This window comes from Protobothrops mucrosquamatus, unplaced genomic scaffold, assembly GCF_001527695.2.
Source record: "Protobothrops mucrosquamatus isolate PMUCROS unplaced genomic scaffold, P.Mucros_1.0 scaffold1794, whole genome shotgun sequence".
In the NCBI taxonomy this organism is placed as follows: Eukaryota; Metazoa; Chordata; class Lepidosauria; order Squamata; family Viperidae; genus Protobothrops; species Protobothrops mucrosquamatus.
The window spans coordinates 130396-151071 of record NW_015387932.1 but is presented as its reverse complement, the minus strand read 5'-3'; the positions used below and the strand labels follow the sequence as shown (position 1 = coordinate 151071).

Below are 20676 nucleotides of genomic sequence, written 5' to 3'. Positions count from 1 at the left end.
AACACTCAATTAATACAAAATGGGCTCATCCATACCACAATATCAGGTCTCCAGCCTTGATGCCAAAGCCAGGGTTTCAATGCTGTGCAAAAGACCAGCAAGATCAGGGTAAGCCTCATCTCTGGTGTAATGATTTTCCAGATGGTGGGTGCCATGGCAGAAATGGGTCTTTTCTTATGCCTGACACGGTCTTGTGGATGGGATTCAGATCATGCCTCTCCTGCTGGTTATCTAGAAATATGGCCACCCATCTAACGTCTTATGCATGGCAAATACCTAACATTTGAGTGGCCAGTCTCCCTGTGGTTGTTGTGTGCTTACTCACCATTTTATATTTATATGTTGTTTATTATTATATGAGTTTTTCACTTCTTTTTTGTTTGCTTTTATGCTATATGCTACCCAGAGCCAGCGGTCTGAGTTGAATGGCTTTATAAATCTTAAAATTTACTCTGACTTCTGTGAGTGAAGGGACATCTTTCACATATTCCTAAGTTTTTAACTCAAATGCTGCATTTCTTGCACCAATATACTCCAGAACTATATTATTATTTGCTTGCCAATCTAAGCTATTTTAAAATATGGGAAAGGATGGCAATTATTTTCAAAAACAGGTCAAGATGAAATAGCATAAATTTTACAAATAAAATCTGATTTTTTTTTCTATATAGAACTACCACGGTTGGGTATTTTAAATCTTGACAAATAAACCAAGTACTTGACTAGGTGATTTTTTTTAAAAAAACCAAGCAATTGTTCCTTCTAAAAATAAAGACCAAAACAAATTGCCTAAACCACTTGAAAGAATATTTATAGTCACATAATCCTGAAAACTGCTTGGTGACTAATAAATCTATTGGGCCCCTTTTTGAATGTGACATACTAACCTACTTCAAGGATATTAATGTTGTTCCCATTTCTATCTCTTTGGCAATTCTAACCCAGTAGAACTGCAGTATCTAATTATGGTAAGATTTAGTTATCACGAACTGGATTGATAGTTGAAGCTCTAATTCTAAGTAGAATAAAATGATACAATTTTGCACAAACATGCATTGCTTTCCTACTCCAGCCCAATAGTATGCATTTGTATTACTAAAATCTGCCCACATGTAGTTTGCAAAATACCCCATTCTATGACTTATAGCTGTGGTGGCGAACCTATGGCACACGTGCCACAGGCAGCACGCAGAGCCGTCCCTGTGGGCACGCGCGCCATTGCCACAGAGGGACGCAGGGCCAGGCTCCTCCCCCTCTCCACTCATGCGGAATCTGGGAACAGCTGCGTAAGCTGGGCGAGATGAGGGAACCTATTAAAAGGAGGAGTTTTGGCAGGAGAGTGAGTGAGCGGCCTTTGTAAGCGACCAGTGTTGGGTTTAAAATCATTTAAAATTGGTTCTCTGCCTTGCCTTCCCTCCGTCTTGGTCGGGCTGGGCTGCTCTGAGGGTCAGCTGGAGTTGGGGTAGGAGGGTGGGGTCATCAGGTCCCGGCTGGGGAAAGGCAAGGGGGTCTGGCTAGAGGGGGCAGATTAACTCCTTGCGCTAGTGGGGGCGACGGTGGCAGGGGAAGGCAGGATCTGGCATGTGCCCACCCTTTGCCGCTGCTGCCTCACATCATCCCCCGTGCGCCTCCAGGCCGTGTGCGGGACGATGTGGGGTGGCAGCAGGGAGGGGTGGGCATGTGCCACAGCTCACCTTCCCCCACTGCTGCCTCCAACACAAAGATGGTCGGCACAGCTTCACTTCCAGATCTGCTGCTGGCCGGCCTTGGCGATGCAGGGATCACCTCCACCGCCTCCTGCTTCCCTGTGTAGTTGGCCAGTCAAGGGGCTCGGAGTAGCAGGAGCAGCCGCCGCTGCCCCCATCAGAGTCACCGCGTAGACAGGGTCCGCACCAGGTGAGGGCTCCTTTCTGGCTGTCCCGGGATCGTTTCTGCCCATGCCAATGGGGCTGCACTGCGGAAGGGAGATGGCAGCTCTGATCCCCCCGCCGCCCCCCCAGCCCCCTGCCCAGTGCCCCTTCTATGCAATCCTATGTGACCACAGTGTGGATGAGAAGCTCAGCTGGCGGGGGGGCGGCTTTCCTCCACGGAGGCATCCTGGCCCTCCCGCCCCCCCCCGAGCCAGACCCCCTTGCCTTTCCCCAGCCGGGGCCTGATGATCCCCACCCTCCTGCCCCCACCCCAGCCAACCCCCCAAGCAGCCCAGGCCAACCAAGACATAGGGAAGGCGAGGCAGAGAACCAGTTGTTAAATAATTTTAAACCCACCACTAGTTGCTTCCAAAGGCCGCTCACTCACTCTCCCGCCAAAACTGCTCCTTTTATAAGTTTCCTCACCCCGTCCAGCTCTTGCAGCTGTTCCTGGACTCCGCATGCATGGAGGGGGAGGGAAGGAGCCCAGCCCTGCTGTCTGTGGCAATGGCGCACGTGCCCACAGGGACGGCTCTGCATGCCGCCTGTTGCATGCATGCCATAGGTTCACCACCACGGCCCTAGGACAATGTATTTTTTTTAAAGTGGTGTGAGCTAGAATAAAATGAGGCTATTCTGTAAGAAGTCCTAGGACACTGAAGATTGTCCTAGAAATCTGTAACTAATAAACCCTCATTTTATGCTCAGCATGTATATCTGTATAAATAAATGTTGTCTCCAGTGATCTGCTTCCAAAGAAAGCCAGGTAAGTGCTGATGCCACTGAAGTTTCTCACTGTTCAGAGATGAATGTACAAATTTAGCTATTCTGACTGGAGCAACACAGAAACCTATACAAATAAATATTCACTGACCTTTTAAATGGGTAATAAATACAAAGTAAACTCCCACCTCCAAAATGCAGACAATTTCATACAATATATTAAAACTGGGTGTAGTACAACTGAGAGCAAGTGATTCTGCCCAAGACTGGAGATATTTTGATGAGAAAAACACCCTTGAGAATCCCATCTTCCATAAACCTAAGGAGTGTAAAAAAAGCAAAAGCCAACCAAAAGCCAAAACTTCCAGAATTATGATTTTTCATCTGCAGAATCTCAAACCCCCGATTACAGAGATAAAATAGCAAAGAAGAAATTTCTTATTTGTCTTGGAAGAGTATTTGTTTAATACATTTCTGTAGCTATTTTGTATATTCGTATATTATCCCTAGTTTTGCTGATAAAATGTGGGCCACATTCACCATTGCTAGAAACATTAAGTGATAGCCCATAGTATTTTTTTTTGCTGTACTAAATATGTGGCCTCAACTCATGTTATAAACTTAGAAGTCGTTTAGAACCAATGAGTATTTCTCAAACAGCTACCCCACAAACCTGTGACAAAAATAGCAGCAGTATAAAAAAAAGATTTGAATCCATTAGATCTGCAAGAAAGAGTTAAAAGATTTCACCTTGAGACAGATGAAGATGAAAATGTTCCAGGCATGTACACTTGTACCTAATAAATTAGTTGCAAGGTTTTCAAGATTTGAATGAAACAAATGTCTAATGCATGCCAATCCTGCTTGCAACTCATACTTCAGCAATGAAGACTCCATATTAGAATATGAAATATCTTCCAATATTTTTGTGCAGTAGAAATTTCTAGTTTATGCAATATATTGGTTTTTTATATATAGAGAGGATAAATATTTTATAAAAGTGTTTTTATGTAAATATTTTTATATCAAGAGGCAAACTTATTTTAATTAATGAATATCTTAGTTCTAAATGTCCTTTATACAAGTTTCAGTATCAGTGCATCTCATTCCCTAGGACAAAGGTCTACAGCAGTGATGGCAAACCTTTTAGAGACCAAGTGCCCAAACTGCAACCCAAAACCCACTTATTTGTCGCCGGGTACCAGGTGGGCGTGGCCCACTGGGTGGGCGTGGCTGTGGTGGTCATGACAGATTGGGTGTGGCCAAGGTGGGCATGGTCACCTCAATGTTGCTCATGGGGAGGGACATCTATGTGGGGTGGGCAGGATTGGGGGAGATCCAAGGGGTCTCTGGTAGGTGGGGTGGTAGGCAGGAGGCTCATCCTGCAGGATGAGGCACGGCAGGGCGGGGGTGCCATTGCCATGGGGCAAGGCAAGGGCCAGGGCAGCTGCTGCCTGGCACCATTGGCCCCCGCATACAGAGGCCAGCGAGCACATGGGGGCCAATGGCGTCTGTCAGCAGCCACAGCTTGCCAGCCCTTTGACCGGCGCACTCTGGAGCTCCGCAGCCCACCGCCAGCAGTTCAAAGAAGCTGCCTCTGAGATGAATGGCCAGCCGACAGCTGAGGAAGCGATGCAGTGGGTTGTGCCCAGGAAAAGGAGAGCATGCAAGGCCAGGAGGGACGGGATGGGGGGGAGGGAAACCAGCCGTGCCGGGATGCATCCAGCCATGTGGGACCTCACCGAGTTAGCAGGTGGCTGGTTGAAGAGGGACAGTTGCCATGGCGCGCGTGCCCACAGAGAGGGCTCTGCGTGCCGCCTCCGGCACCCGTGCCATAGGTTCGCCACCACTGGTCTACAGCCTCAATTTTTTTGAGGGGTGCCTATAAATCAGCCTTGACTCCTGGCAAATGCCTGGACAAGTACCTGTGGTTTTCTTGGCAACATTTGCGGAAGTGGCTTGCCATTGCCTGCTACCTAGGGCTGAGAGAGAGGGACTGGCTCAAGGCCACACTAGGACTCACCACGTCCCACTCGTTCTCTTATAACCTCAATTACCAGCAATGCTTGCAGATAATTCATGAATACTCAACGGGATTGCAGTTCTTAATAATAAAAAAAGTAACTTCGTGTTTCTTATTTTTTTTAAAAAAAAACCCATTGCCTTTCAAACTTGAGAGTCGTCTTAATGTTTTGATTCCCTCTTACTATCACAAAAAAATTGCATTAACTCCTCGCCATATTTCCCCCTTCTTCGCATCTTTGCTTACAGGCTCTACCCCACGTCCCAAAAAAAATTGCAAGACGACCCGCTAACTTTCCCGACGTGACCAAAAAATAGCACTTTCTACCATCTTAAACGCCCACAAACCGGCTTCAGCCCAAAATGGTAGCAGCGGTCACGTAGCGAACTCGCCGCAGTCATCGTCGCAGGGTCCGCGCATGCGTTATTGCCTTTCCCTTCTTTCCCCGGAGGCTGGAAGGATGGAGAAGGTAGTACCTTCGACGTCCGCAAGAGAGCGGAAGCGAGCGACAAGAAGTTCGAACTCGCCAATTTGGGTCAATCGGTTGCGTATCAGCCAAGCGCCTGCGCGGAAAGAACACGTCGGTGGGCTTGGGGGGGGGGATTGCTGTCAAGCGGCAACGCCCACCCCAGCTCGTAGCCGCGGAAGTGGGTCTCGGTTGCGTCGCGTGCGGCTCCTTCGCCCCTCTCTTGGCAGGCGCTGCGCTGCCTGCATCCCGGCAGGCGGAGGCGCGGCGATCGACGTAAGTGTGTGTGTGTGGGGGGGGAAGGGGGCTGCCACTTGGGGGGAGAAGATTATTGCTTCTGCGCCAAAAGCCTGGGCCTGGATCTGGATCTGGGTCCGTGGACGCCGGTGAGGTCAGCAGGAGATTGGAAGGTAGAGAAGGAGCCCGGGACGCCTTTGGGCAGCAGCGCCAGTTGGCTGGGAGGTCAGAGATGGCGGCGGAGACATGTAGAGGGGGCTGAAGGAAAAGGCGTCGCTCGGGTGGGAAGCCGCCTTCTAGGTGTTGATAAACCTCCTTGCCAGGCTTCCCGCCCCAAGTAGTTTCGTTGCACTCTGACTTGGCGACTGTCGGTGGATGGCCAGGCAGGTAAACTCTCCTGAGAATAGCTTCAGGGGGCAAATAATTTCAAAGTCGTGGTTTGCAAGAGAGGGCTGTGTGACTCATCTATATATGTTTGCGTACGTGTGCATATGTATATATATATGTGTGTGTGTGTATGTATGTATGTGTATGTATATATAGCATGTGTGTGTTGTGTATGGGTAGATAATATACTTTTGAGAGCAGGCATTTTTAATGTGGGCCGGTGTGCTCACAGTAAAAAATGACAGTGAAGTTTTTAAGAAGAGACTGGACAGCCATTTGTCTGAAATGGTGTAGGGTTCCTGCCTGAGCAGGGGGTTGGACTCGATGACCTCCAAGGTCCCTTCCAACTTTATTATTATTATTATTATTATTATTATTATTATTATTATTATTATTATTATTATTATTATTATTATTATTATTATTATTATTATTATTGTTTTGTTGTTGTTGTTGTTGTTGTTGTTGTTATTATTATTATTATTATCATCTTTGAGATTATTTCTCCCTGCAGGAGAAAGACTAATGCAGGTAAAATGGTAAACCCATAACAGAGGGAAGAAATGGGGCTGTCTTTCACTAGAAGCTCTTTCTGGCCACCTGTTGTTTTGTTTACAGTAGTCACTGTTAGGTCACTGAACAGAAAAAAAGCAAACTGAAATGAAAAAGGCCAAAACTATGAGTTTGGTGTGCGCTGGTGACATATGCACACAATAAAGCAATTATATTGTCAGAAACCTAATAACTTTCCAAGATGTGACAGGGAGGCCTGAACCCCTGGGGCTCATGGAGAAAAAAGAAAAGTCAAGCAGTAGCCTAAATAAGTAATTGTCAGAAATTCATCCATAGTCTGTGATTCATTATGAACTGAAAATCTGCTTGATGTAAAATTCCATGTGCGTGGGTATGATTCACGCAGCTGTTTGTAAACAGTACAGCTGCTAGACATAACTGCATTTTTCCCCACATCCATCTTGCATCTTGAAGATGGAGAAGCAAAACACTTTCATTTTCTGTGCCTTTGTTGCTAATATGTTACAAACATGAATGGTGCTATCTCTTTAACAGACTGCCATTGTATTATTTTGACACATACATCATGAAAGAATACATCTCTGTAATATAGTGGCTACTGTTTGTCCTGGCAGGTTTTGAAAAAATCATTGCAAATTGAAGTACGTCCTAAAGCAAATAGACTTCCAAAGAAAATTGTGCTTTGTTTATCAGGCAGCTGCAGGAAATAGTGTTATTATAGAATTGGGTATAATTTGTTTTAAAATGCATTTTCTGATAATATTTTCTACTGAAACTGGTTTTTTAACACAATTATGTTTATTGAAGATAAACAATTACTACAATAGTCCATTTAGTTCTCCCCAGGGGAGGGTGCAGAAAGAGATGGCATGCCAAATGCTGGTGACATACAAAATAACTATGGGTCAGCACAGTTTATATCAATGGGCTTACCTCCTGTCTCAGATACAACAGGATAGCATATTAATCTAGCTGTAAGGAAGAGCTTATGGAATTTGTTTTTCTAAGATGAAGAAAATGAATTCTCTATGTATAATATCAGATTAGAATCAGTTGTAATGATTACATTCTTGTATTTTCTGAAAAGTTGAGAAGACTGTTCTGAAGCAGATTATAATAGAATTTCTTTACTGTTTTATATAGCATAAAAGTACAAGCGGGCAGATGCAGGTGATTGCCTCATGGCCACAGTTAACCATTGGGATGAACATCATTCATCCAGCATTGTGTAACGTGGACCAGCATTTTAGGTAAGGAAATACTCCTACAGAAAGATGTTGGATTTAATTTTATCATTCTAATTAATACCAAAATATTATTCATAAAAGTTTGCTTATATGTTTTTTGCAGAAATATGTATGTTATACCTAATAATCATCTTGATTCTGTTTTATTGCTATGTAAACCAAAATATCTTCTGCAAGACTATCATATATCTTGGAAAATATTGGAAGAGTCCTATAATTCCTACAATGGGATTATATTAATTTAAATTAATTTAATTTTCTGTGACTACTTCTGGTTAATTTAGTGTTTAATATATTAATAAATATTACATCCGAAATGTCATGACTGCCCTATATAGCCAGTTTCTAAACTTACGTATATATTTGCTTGAAAAATATCTGACTTTTGGTCAAATATTGATATTAGGTTTTTTTTAGTTATTAAAATAACTAACTGATCTGCAGAGACATTTACTAAATAACAGATTTTTTTTTTAGTATCTTTTCAGCCCTGTGCTGTAGTATGAGTAGTTTCTCTTTTTTCCAAACCAATTGTTAAGTCTTGAGAAATCCCATATTCAGAATTAGGTTCGTAATATTTATTTGCCCTAGCAGGGAAAAATCTCACATCTTATAAACTAATTGTATTTTATTATTAATTAGATTTATATTTTGCTTTTTTATTCAGAAGATAAAGTATTATAGGTCTGCCTCCTCATTTTTTTTCCCATAAGAACCTACGGAGATAGATTAGATAGAGGGAGAATAACTGGTCCAAAGTTAGCTAGTGAGCTTCTGTAGCAATTCTAGTGTCTCCAGTGCTAGGTCTAACACCTTAGTCACTTCACAACACTGGTTGGAATTGATTGATTGAACTTTATTTTTAGTCCCACACAGCGGCGGAGGAAGTGATGCATCGGAGCTGGAAAGAAGGTGCTGCGTGGGGGTGGGGGAAATGGCAGGAGCAGGGTGCTCCATGCGAGGGGTCTGTGCATGGCGTAGAGAAGCAACACGGCGATGCTAGAATGGTGGTAGACCAGTTGCTTCCCTCCCCCTGCCAGACACCTGCCGAAGCCGCACAGGGTAAGGTTGCCGCCCCCGCCAGATGCCCTCTCCTCCCCCAAGTGTTTTTTTACTAACCTGCCTTTCAACTGCATTCCGTTTCTCCGTTCGCTTCTCAGCCTTCGCTGCGTGTTTGTGGGACTGTCGGTAAAAAAAAAAGTTCCATCAGACTTTCTAATTTCTTGAGATCTCGCGAGAAGTTAGAAAGACTCATGGAACTTTTTTTTTTAACCGATAGTCCCACAAACACGTGGCAAAGGCTGAGAAGTAAAAAATCGCTTGGGGGAGGCAAAGGCATCTGGGCGGGGGTGGCAACCTTACCCAGCATGGTAGTGGGAGGGTGGGGCCCATGCCAGGCCAGCCCCTGCAGCCCCAGGGCGGCCGTGCTAGGCGGCGGTGGGCAGGGCGTTGAGATGGGGGCCAAAGCAGCAGGTGGAGCACTGGAGGCTCGGGGAGGAAGGGTGCTGGTGGGCGGTTGGCCCATTGGTAAGAGCAACACGATTCAGCGGAAAGCGGCCTTAGAGGATTTCTTTCCTTACCTGCCCCACTTGTTCCAAGGCCGCTTTCTGCTCAGATGCATTGCTCTTGCCAATGGCCCGACCGCCCACTTCAGCGCACTCCCTCCCCGAGCCTCCGGCGCTCCACCTGTTTCGCAGCTCTGCCTACGGAGCCACCAAAGCTGTAGCTCAGGGGTCCTCAAATTATGGCCCAACATGTTTTTTTATCCAGACTGCCTCAAGCTCCTGGGCAAGCCATCCAATTGCGAGGAGAGGGTTGGTGGATGGTGGCAAGAGCCCCAGCCAGTGGCGAGTTGGTGGGAGAATATTTTTTCCCCAGTTTCTCCATTGCATGCCCAAGGGTGCGCTTGCGCTTTGGCCACATCCCCTCCTCTCGCCTATTCACGTTTTTACCTCAGGGCTGGGCTGAGAGGTTTAGGCCTCACTTGCAGCCTTGGCCTCGCTTAGGTCAGCCAAGCCTGGTGATGACGATGCCACTGCTGCTGCTGCTGCTTCTGAGGCGGGTCCCTCACTAGGTGCTACGGAACGCGAGCCCCAGCCTCCGCCACTGCTGCCGCTATGCCAGCCAAAAGGAAACTGGTGCCGTTGGCCCTCAACATCACCCCCACCATCGCCGAGGGACCCAGCCCCATCGGTGATTGGAGTGGGGCTGCTGGAGTGGGGCACTGGTTATGGGTCTGAGGGGGGAAGGGTGAGGTATTTGTGGGGGGCAGCCGGGATGAGCGAGAAAAAGTAGGATAATTTGCTCCTGGAGGGTTATTTCGGGGTTGTGAGGGGTTGTGTGGAGCTGAGGTGATGAGAAGATTGGGGGAGCCGTTGGTAGAGAGGATGTGGTCAGCCTTTGGAGGAGCATCCCAATCCACGAATGGGGGTGGTGGTGCCACGTCTAGGTGAAGCCCCAAAAGGTGGGCAAAGCTGGAGGTGGTGGAGCAGCTCAGAGGAACCAGGAGTGCCGGTGCTGGTGGTTGAGAGAAACTTCATTGGCCTTTAGGGTCCAGGAAACGGTGGAGGAAGGATGGGGGCATTGGGATGTGCCCCATGGGAAAGAGAAATGAGGTCCTGCCAGGCAGGTTCTTTTACCCTGAGACGGTCCTTAATGCCAATCAAGGATAATATTTCTGGCTCAGGGTTAAAATGAAGGGTCCTTGGGGGGGGGGGGTATCTCTGAGGACGGTGATTTTCTTGCAGATGTTTCAGGACCCAAAGTGGGATAATAAGTGAACTAATGATGTTACCTAGTTTGGGTCATGAAACGTCTGCAAGAAAGCCATCAAACTCAGAGAGCAGCAAGGACTCCACAGCCACCCTCCTTCTCTTCTCCTCCATTCCACAAACCCCCTCTCTTCTGGCACTGCTGATGTTACCTAATTTGGTCATGAGATGTCTGCAAGAAATGCTGAATGGAAATGGCACCCCTGCCCTGCCCCCTCCCTCGTCTCACCTCACCCTGCAGGATGAGCCTCCTGCCCACCGTCCCACCCGCCAGAGCCCCCTGGATCTCCCCCAACCATGCCTGGCCCCCACAGGCAGGGATGCCCACGAACAATATCGAGGTGACCATGCCCACTCTGGCCACGCCCACCCAGTCTGCCATGACTACTGTAGCCATGCCCACCCAGTGGCAACACCCATCCAATGGGCCACGCCTACCCATTGGACCATGCCTACCCAGTGGGCCATGGCCACCTGGCACCCAACGATAAATAAGTGGGGTTTGGGTTGCAGTTTGGGCACTCGGTCTCTAAAAGGTTTGCCATCACTGACCTAGTTGGTTCTTATAATGCTAAATGAGTTTCTTATGCATAAATAAAATAGCTCTCTCTTGCTTCAGGGGACAAAGAGATGCACACAGTATAGCTGTAGCACTACACTATTCCCACAGCTTGAGAAACACAGTACGGAGTGCTGAAAGAAGGGTGTTAGGGCATTTGCCATTCAGCATTCACACAGTCAAGAAAAAAGGAGTGGCAAATGCTTGGGTGTATAAAGTTATTTACAAACTATCCTAAACAAACTATGTATCTATGGCACTTTTCTCTATGTTGAACACTTCATAGGAAGATGGATTCTGAAAGTTACAAGAACATTTTTTTTATTCCTGCCTTTACCTGTTCCTTAAATTTGCACAAAATAGTAGTTGTACTGCTTTTCATTTAGCTTCCTTTCCTAGAATTTCCAGATAATACTGTAAAATTATTAACATTGATAGCCTTTATATTCTTTGATATTAATCAAATATTAAAGTGCATTTGCTTGAAGAATTACATTGGATTATTACAGATGAACAAAGTATGTAATATAATTTGTAAAATACTTGTACTGTACTATCAGTGCAATTGGAACAAATAATGATTTGCAAATAAAATATACTGCCCAATGAGAGTTCAGTTCACTATACTATATAAAAATGAAATTAGAATGAATTTTCTTCTCTAAGTAATGTCATCTTTAAAGAGTTTAAAGAAAAAAAAATTCTCTACATTGTGTTTCATATCAGAACCTTTTTTGTCAGCAAATATATACATAATATAGATTTTGTAATTTCTCAAACATGTGCAGGCAATCTGCTAAATCACTATTAAATAATTCAAAGTATAGAGTTTGTGGCAGAGGTTTAGCTCCATTATATTGTTCAGTTTCCTCTTTAATTAGCTATATCAGTGGTGGCAAATCTTTTAGAGACCGAGTGCCCAAACTGCAACCCAAAACCCACTTATGTGTTGCCGGGTGCTGTGGGCATGGCCAGCTCGATGTTGCTCCTGGGGAGGGATGCCTGTGGGGGCCGGGCAGGGTTGGGGGAGATCCAGGGGGTCTCTGGCAGGTGGAGCAGTGGGCAGGAGGGCGTCTTGCTTAGTTGATGGCTTGGGAGGAAGGGCAGCTACACCCCCTCCCAAATGCTGCCGTCTCATGAAAGCAAGATGAAAACTCCAAAAAGTGACAAGGAAAAAAAGTTAAAACAGAAGAGTGTCTCGCGATGGTTTTTTTCCCTGGCGGGGGGTGGGGGGAAGCTCCTGAGCCCCGCAGCTCTTCCGAGGGGTGGAGGAGGAGAGTGGGGTGGGTCTGTGCTGGGATCAGGGCTCCTTATGCCCTCCGCTGCCCGCCTGTGCTCTTCTGCCACAGACGCCACAGCTCTGCTTGTCTGGCAGAGTGGGGGCATGCTCAGGGACGAACATGGGGCTACTGCCTCACTTGCCAGGCTGGGCTGGACTGGGCGCGGAGCCTCCTCGCCGCTTCTTTCCCCGCAGACATCGGGAGCGCCCACCCCACCTACCACTTGTCCCGGGGCAGCTGCCGCCATCCGGCGCTCTCCAGCCCATTGCCGGCCAGCCATGCGTGCTGGGATGCCTCCCTTTGGGCTCCGTCAGCCTCTCCCCCCTCGAGGCTGGGGCTGGTCAGATTCCCCCCCGTGGGTAGCTCTGCGCCCGTCCCCGGCCAGTCATCCTCCTGTGGGCAGAGCGCAGCTTGGCCCTGCCTCCCTCTGGGGTGATGGCGCGCGTGCCCACAGGGATAGCTCTGCGTGCCATAGGTTCACCACCACAGAGCTATATGGTGATGTTTCGTATGATTAACCAGTTTTGGATATTTTTGTATTCAAAACATGAAATAATTTGCTTAAACAAGCACTAGTTCCAAACCTTAACTTAGTCCCTTCCATGGGTTTCCTTGACTGGTCAGGCCAGTTTGCTTTGGTGGATGACATCACAGGTCAATCATTCTCCTGAGATTCCACCCTGCTCTCCAGTTAAATGCTTTCATACAGTCAGAAAAAACTTAGCAATGGGATGATTGTTCAGACACCAGAAAGGTGTTTGTGCTAGGCAGGAATTTCCACATTTTCTGGAACTATGGGTCCATGTGCACCTGTAATTCAAGGCCAGCTGATTTGTGAAACTAGCCATTAGGCTGGATTTAATTTAAAATGCTTGAATCTATTTGGGTATATATTATTATATATGAAATATTTGTGTTGTATTTATTCTGAATAAGATACCAGGTAAAGTTTTATGATGGACGGGTCACTAATCTCTACAATATTCTGCTCTATGCTTAAATTAGCTGAAAGGAAATATAACTATATTGCGTGACCTAGCCAGGATAACAGGCCATTGTGATCTGAAACCGATTTATTGTTGAGCTCTATTATTGGTCAGATTTAAGCCTTTTCTCCACCCCATGCACACAAAAAGACTTTTATGTATCTTTCTTACTGTTTCTACAATCCACTCCATGTTATTTTGCTTACATCCCTGCATTCTATGTGCGAGATTAATCTATTTAAGGTTTTCACCAAAAAAGAGTTTTAAACAATGAAACCAGAACTTCTAATCTTTTAAGTGGCACACTGATTTCCGAAGGAGAATTTGCAGCTTTGTTAAGGAACTAATAAATTGGTGCATAGCAGTAGTTAAGCTTTATATACTACAGTATTAATTCTTATTGTATTTATTTATTAAATTTATGTGCCACCCATCTCATTAGAAAGTGACTCTGATAGTAATATTATTGCTTAGGTTGAGTGTCAGGTGTCTTATGTCCCTGAACTTGTTCTTTGTGAAGGTGCTTATTTTTTATAGAAGATAAGGTTGACAAGGATAACTAGTTTATTGATTCTATTTGTTATTATTTATTATTTTCTATTATTGGTTCTATTATTAATATACCTCTGAATATTGGTCTATATTTCGGGGTGCTATGAGTAGAAGGAATGCCATTCCACTGCCTGCAGTAGATGTTGGTCTAATCATTTGTTCTGTTCCTAAGCCATTCTTATTTTTCATGTTTTTCACTACTAATCTCAATGAGACAAATTTAATGGATCTGACATCAAACAATTAGGCTTACATCTGCATAGAATTAGTTTTAGAACCTATGCTGTACAGTAGAATTTCTCTATATATTTCATATATTTCATAGGGCAAAGAGATGCAGATAGGGTTGTTATGTATTCAGATGCAATTTTTCTATTCTGTTTTATCATGCGTACACATATAAAGTTGTACAGTAATATATGTAGTCTTAGTCAATTCTTGTTGTTTTATTCACTGGATTTAAGTTCCAGGAATCATGGCTAAAAATGTTAACAATTGTAAAGAAAGTCTTTCAATAAAGAAGCCAACGGAACAATCCACCCTCCTTGACTTTATTGATTATTTCAATTTATATAGTTGCCTATCTCCGATTCATGACTCTGGGCAACTAACAGTCTTAAAAGAAAAATATAAAAGTATTTTTTTAAAAACCCAGGAAAACAAAAACACTGCACATAGGATAGCAGCCTGGCTAAAAACAAACTCATCAGTCACAAGTTGACATAACTAATCTACATGTTCAGCCCCATATCCTGACCACCAGACTTGATGGAACAACCCATTTCTTAAAAGAGAAATAATGTGCAGAATGCTATTTTAGAGAAAGGGAACAGAGACTGAAGGGCCATACTTACATGGCTGTAAAAGATGAGAGCCTCTAATTGAGGGGGACGTATTGGGAGCCTCATAGAACCTATCATGCAGGTAGCTGCAGGTCCAGTGTACTACAGTAATCCAATTAAGTGACGGACATTCCAGAAAAGAGTTTTCTAGATGGAACAGAGCAAAGGGCCTCTTAGCCATAGCTGCCATCTGCTCCTGAAGCAGGAGCTGTGAATCTGAGAGGAAGTGCAAATCCATTTAAAATTAGTGATGGAATCTTCCAGGAAGCAGCTGGCCTTACAGACCCACAGTGACTCCCATCTTACTGGAATTAGGTCTTAACCTAATCCTCCCCCTCTGAAAGGACAGCCTCCAGGCACCTGAAAGTGCTTCAGTAGCATCACTTACTCGACCAGCGATAAAGATGTACACATTGGTATTATCAGCAGACTGATTAAATCTGACCCACTGCCACTGGGTGATCTTACCATGTGGTTTCATTTACCTGAATAGGAATGGGGAGAGTGAAGGGCCCAGGGCATCCCTCACTTAAGAGGTTTAAAGTTTGATTTCTTCCTCAATCCCTTTGGGAAGGAGGAGAACCCCATAGAGTAGTTCTCCTCCTTCCATATTCCTTTTGGGGGGAAAATATTTGTACGGTCTATCCACAATAGCCAGTGGCAATCAATTTCCTATGAAGAAATCTCAAATAGTAAATAGCTTAAGAGTCTATTACGCTATGGGTGCAGCAGTTTAACCTGTAGTTACCTTATTTCTGGCTCCCTGGATCTCTGAGATTTCTAAGATCGTACTGCCAAAATTCAATGAAATGTTATTGTTGTTGATTTCACCATCACCCCTGCCAACGTCCTAAAAAGGAATAAGGGCAGAAACCTTCTGAGAGGTAAACCATCTATATTCTCACTCTCACTACCATTTTTAGTACAATGTTAAGCCTTTTTAAACAAAATAATATGGGAAATTTATGAAGATAAATCAAGTATGGTGGAATATAGTCTGGATTCCCTGGAGGGAGAGAGTGCATTCCAGAGGAATAAGAGGCAGCTCAATCCAAATACTTTGTGTGAGAGAAAGAAGGTGAAGACAGCCACTCCCTGATAGTTCTCAGAGTATAGCCTTGATGTCAGAAAGTAGAGTGCTTGAGTTTGGCAAGATTGATGTCAAAAGTAAGAAAGATACATGATTCTTCCAAGCACATTTCCTTATTCTTCCACACCTATAAGACAGAATCTTTCCAAACTGATTCCTCTGGAATACACCACTTTCTTCCTGGGAATGCAGACTGCTACATTCCATCTCATAGGACAGTGATGGCAAACCTTTTAGAGACCGAGTGCCCAAACTGCAACCCAAAACCCACTTATGTATCGCCGGGTGCCGGGTGGGTGTGGCCCACTCGGCGGGCACAGCTACAGTAGGCTTGGCAGACTGGGTGGGCGTGGCCACTGGATGGGTGTGGCTGCAGTAGTCATGGCAGATTGGGTGGGCATGGCCGGGGTGGGCATGGCCACCTTGATGTTGCTTATGGGGAGGGACACCTGTGGGAGCCGGGCAGGGTTGGGGGAGATCCAGGTGGTCTCTGGCGGGTGGGATGGTGGGCTCCCCAATGGCGGGTCCAGGCTGGCTGGCCTTAGGCCAGTGATGGCGAACTTTTAGAGACCACGTGTGCTGGGCGATGGCGTGTGCCCACAGAGTGGGCTCCGCGTGCCGCCTCTGGCACGCATGCCATAGGTTCGCCACCACTGTCATAGGAAATCACTGCTAGACAAACTGTTTTCATCTTCAAAGCCCTGAAAAAAATCCTGAAAATGGCATTTTCAAGACTTGCCTTGAATATAACAGTGGGATTTGGAACAAAGAGTCATGTATGTGAGATGGACAGCTATATAAATGTAATAAATGAATTGATTTCCAAAGTTCTATAGATACCACTTTACTGTTAAAACTCATAGAGGGGGAAGTGATCTTAAAGTCAGCCACAATTTTTCTTGGATGTCAATCGAAGGCATCCAACTGACCATGTCAAAGTGGGGGTCTGAATGGCAGTCATCCACCTTCAGATAATGCCTAACTTTCTAATAATATGGATTTTATTAAAATATTTTTCATAGAACAAAGATACTTTTCTCTTGTCTGATTTGGCATTCTGAAAGTCCTTTAATTTTGTCCCTGTTTTTCTAGAGATCAACTGTATTTGAAAACTTACAGAAAGCTTTGCCACTTCTACACAACTCAACAGTATTTGACGTGACTTTTTTTTTCTTATCGGTATGAAGAGAATCAAGGACACAGTTAAATATGAAAATCCCGTTCTTCAAACATTAGAAAGGAAAAAAAAGCAGAAAACTGGTTTTTATAGTTCAATGTTTGATGCATCTCATTCTTTCAACTTGATTGACTGGGGAAACCTGCCAATCCATATAGTTTTGCAAATCTTTCAGTGTCTGCCTCTTGTTGATCGTGCTCGGGCATCTTCAGTTTGCCGGAGATGGAATGAGGTATTTCATATCCCTGATCTTTGGAGAAAGTTTGAATTTGAACTTAATCAGCCTGCTACGTCTTACTTGAAGTCTACTCATCCTGATCTTATTCAGCAGATTATCAAAAGACATGCTAATCATTTGCAGTATGTAAGCTTCAAGGTAAAGAATGTTTTAATAACTCTGAATTTGTATGTTTGCACCTTGGATTATATTTTCTGTTGTTGTTTTTTGTTTGTGTGGGAAACTTCTTTTATATATTGCCTACTTGAAGTATTGAAGAAATGCTAATTAGAAGTGTTAAAGTAGATTTGAGGACTCCAGCTCAATCTTCTCTTACGCCCTTGTCCCTTCAGCCCATATGTGGTTCACAATATCCTCCAGTTCTTAATATATTAATATATACTAATATATATTGCTAGTGCATGTATTATATGCCATTAGTATTATATATACTAATATATATTGCTAGTGCATGTATTATATCCCCCAGTTCTTCAGAGCAGAAGGTGTGGGAAGAATTGCTGGCAGCAAACAATACATTTAGCACAAGTGAATAGACATATTTATATACAGACCAAAAAGAAGCAGATTGAAATATGGATCATTTCTCATCACATCTAACTTTAGAAATTTGTGGGAATAAACATGTAAGGGACTGTCTTTGACTGTCTTTTGATTGAAGTCTTAGTGTACTTTCTTTAAAACTGAATCAGTCTTGATCACCTGAATACTATGTCAGGTACATCCTAGTAAATGCACAGTGGCTCCTTATATTTCTTATATTTTTAAATGTACAGGTAGAACTTGCTTAACAACTGCCTGTTTAGCAACCTGTTTAGCGAAGGTTGAAGTTATAATGGCACTGTAAAAGTAAATTTACAACCAGTTCTTGCATTTACAATCGTAGCAGTATCCCTGTGGTCACATGATCAAGATTCAAATGTTCATAAGCAGTAGGGTTTTATGATTATCGCAACATCCCACAGTCATGCGATCACACTATTTGTGTGCTTCATAGCCGGCTTCTGATTAGCAGAGTCAATGGAAAAGCCAGCCCTAAAATTGCAAGTTGTGGTCAGACAATGTATCGTTTAATGACCTATGGCAGTGGTGGCGAACCTTTTAGAGACCGAGTGCCCAAACTGCAACCCAAAACCCACTTACGTATTGCCGGGTGGGTGTGGCCCGCCGGGTGGGCATGACTATGGTGGAAATGGCAGACTGGGTGGGCTGGACTGGGTGTGGGCAGCTGCATTCTGTTTCTCCATTTGCTTCTCAGCCTTCGCCACGTGTTTGTGGGACTATCGGTTAAAAAAAAGTTTGCGAGAAGTTAGAAAGTCTCATGGAACTTTTTTTTTGCCCCACAAACACGTGGCGAAGACTGAGAAGCAAATGGAGAAATGGCAGGGAAGCTGTTGTTCCCGGCTTTGGCCGGGCGGCGTGCTGGCTGCCGAGCAGAGGCCGTGAAAGGAGAGGAACCCGGAACAGGGAAGCCGTCGTTGCAGGTAGGCCACCCGCGCCTTTTGCTGCCGCCATAGCCCCACGAGGCCGAGGCAAGGCAGCCCCATCCTCCCCCGGCCACCATTACTCTCTGCTTGCTGCCGTCGCCGAACGAGGCCAAGGCAAGGCACCCCCCTGCGCCGCCGGCCACTCTTACCACTCTGCTGCCATTGCTGAACAAAGCAAGGCACCCCCCCGCTGCCCTTACCGCTCTGCTGCCGTCGCTGAACGAGGCCAAGGCAAGGCACCCCCCCATCGCTCTTACCGTTCTGCTGTCACCGAATGAGGCCAAGGCAAGGCAAAGCACCCCCTGCTGCCCTTATCGCTCTGCTGCCTTCGCCCACGAAGGCAAGGCAAGGCATCCCCCTGCCGCCAGCCGCCCCTTGTCCTCCCCTGCGTGGCCGGCCGCTGAAACTTACCGCTGTTGGCTTGTGTTCGCTGTCTGCTCCGACTGGTGCTCACTCTCTCGCTGTCTGCAGCAAATGCTGCTTCCGCCGAAAGTTACTCCCTTTATAGCCTCTCGCCTATTCCCAGACTGCGTATGCGCAGCTCTGCGGAAAGCTGCGCATGCGTGGAGAGGAAGAGGGAGCAGCTCGGCCCAGCAATGGATCGCGTGGCACCAGAGATGGCTCATGTGTGCCATAGGTTCGCTACCACAGACCTATGGTAACTCAGTTAACATTGGAAGTGTTGTAAGTCCATTGTGATCACATGATGTCTTGCTTAATGACCATATTAGTTGCCAGGCCCGGTTGTTGCAAAGCAAAGACCATCTGTATTCAATTTATGTGTGCTTCTTTGAAGTCCTGTATCAGCTTCTATATATATTTGTGCACCTTTCTGTTCAAGAATTGTAGGTGATGAGTCGTTAACTTTAATTAACTGATGAAAAACAGTACTTAGTAGTGCTGAGAATCAAAGGGTTCCAATATGCTTTAAAGCTAGCAAAGAAGTTTAAAAGGAATGGCAGCGTGAGATAATCTTTATCTTGATGAAATGCTGTTTTTCAGGTTGACAGCAGTACTGAGTCTGCAGAAGCAGCATGTGATATTCTTTCTCAGCTGGTGAATTGTTCTATTCAGACACTTGGCTTAATTTCAACAGCAAAGCCAAGTTTCATGGATGTTTCTAAGGTATTACTTGCAAAGATATGAACTTGGAAAACTGATAAATTCAACTTTTATATACATATATTTGGGGACACAGTCTATATAATTTTTCCCCAGTGTGTCATTTTTGGAAATAATTCATTGATTGGTTTTGCTTTAAGAACAAAGTTCTGGTACAATAGGAACCTTTACAAATTGAGAGAAAAAAAATGACCTTTTTCTAGTCTCTTCTTTCTGCTGCAGTTCCTTGTCATTTCTAGAAAATCTATCAATCCTCTGGAACAAAGTGAAAAAGTAGCTGCAGCATAAAGAAGTAATTGATGAAATTGTTTTCCATCCTTTTCCATTCACTGAACCAAATATTGCTATGCAAGTGAAGCAGCACAGTTGTGTAGCACCCTATAATTTAAATAAGCAGGTCCTACCATGAAAACCTTAGATCATGACAAATGCTAGCATGAGAAAACAACGCCTTGTGACCAGAAGAATTCTAGTTGTGTGTGTGTATATATATAATCGTGGCAGTAATAAAAGTATCCGAACACCAGGATAAAAATCTTAAACCAAAGCTGTTTAATCTACAAAAAGTACTAAGCTTTCGTCGGCCAAACTACCGACATCGTCAGAGTGTAAAAACGTCGGATCCGGGAGTTAGTTTATATAACTGGCCGCCTCTGCGCTCTAACCCTTGAACGGGTCATTGGTCCATTCATTAGTACTGGCCGTGCTGTTCTTAAAGGGGCCGTGCTTGTCAATGCATCCATAGCTTGGAAGTTTGAACGACGAAAGCTTAGTACTTTTTGTAGATTAAACAGCTTTGGTTTAAAATTTTTATCCTGGTGTTCGGATACTTTTATTACTGCCACGATATATATATATATATATATATATATATATATATATATATATGTTCGAAGGGTCACAAGCAGTGAGACCACCAGGAGATTAAAAAGTTACAAAAATTTATTGCTATTAAAACATTAAAACACCTAGCTTTCGCCGGCCTCCTGCCGGCTTCGTCAGGGTGACTAGCCATCAGTGGGGTAGCTGTTTTTATAGGAGCGGT

General features: G+C 44.7%; 1 protein-coding gene across 1 annotated transcript in view; it reads left to right on the top strand.

The window, feature by feature from the left end:
* Nucleotides 1-16772: 16772 nt before the first annotated feature.
* FBXL21P overlaps nt 16773-20676 on the top strand; it is a 19393-nt gene continuing 15489 nt past the window's right edge. The window contains exons 1-2 of the mRNA XM_015823186.1: nt 16773-17160; nt 19512-19634. Coding sequence (XP_015678672.1) covers nt 16789-17160; nt 19512-19634 — 495 coding nt within the window. The 5' untranslated portion in view covers nt 16773-16788. The remainder of the gene's footprint in view (nt 17161-19511; nt 19635-20676) is intronic.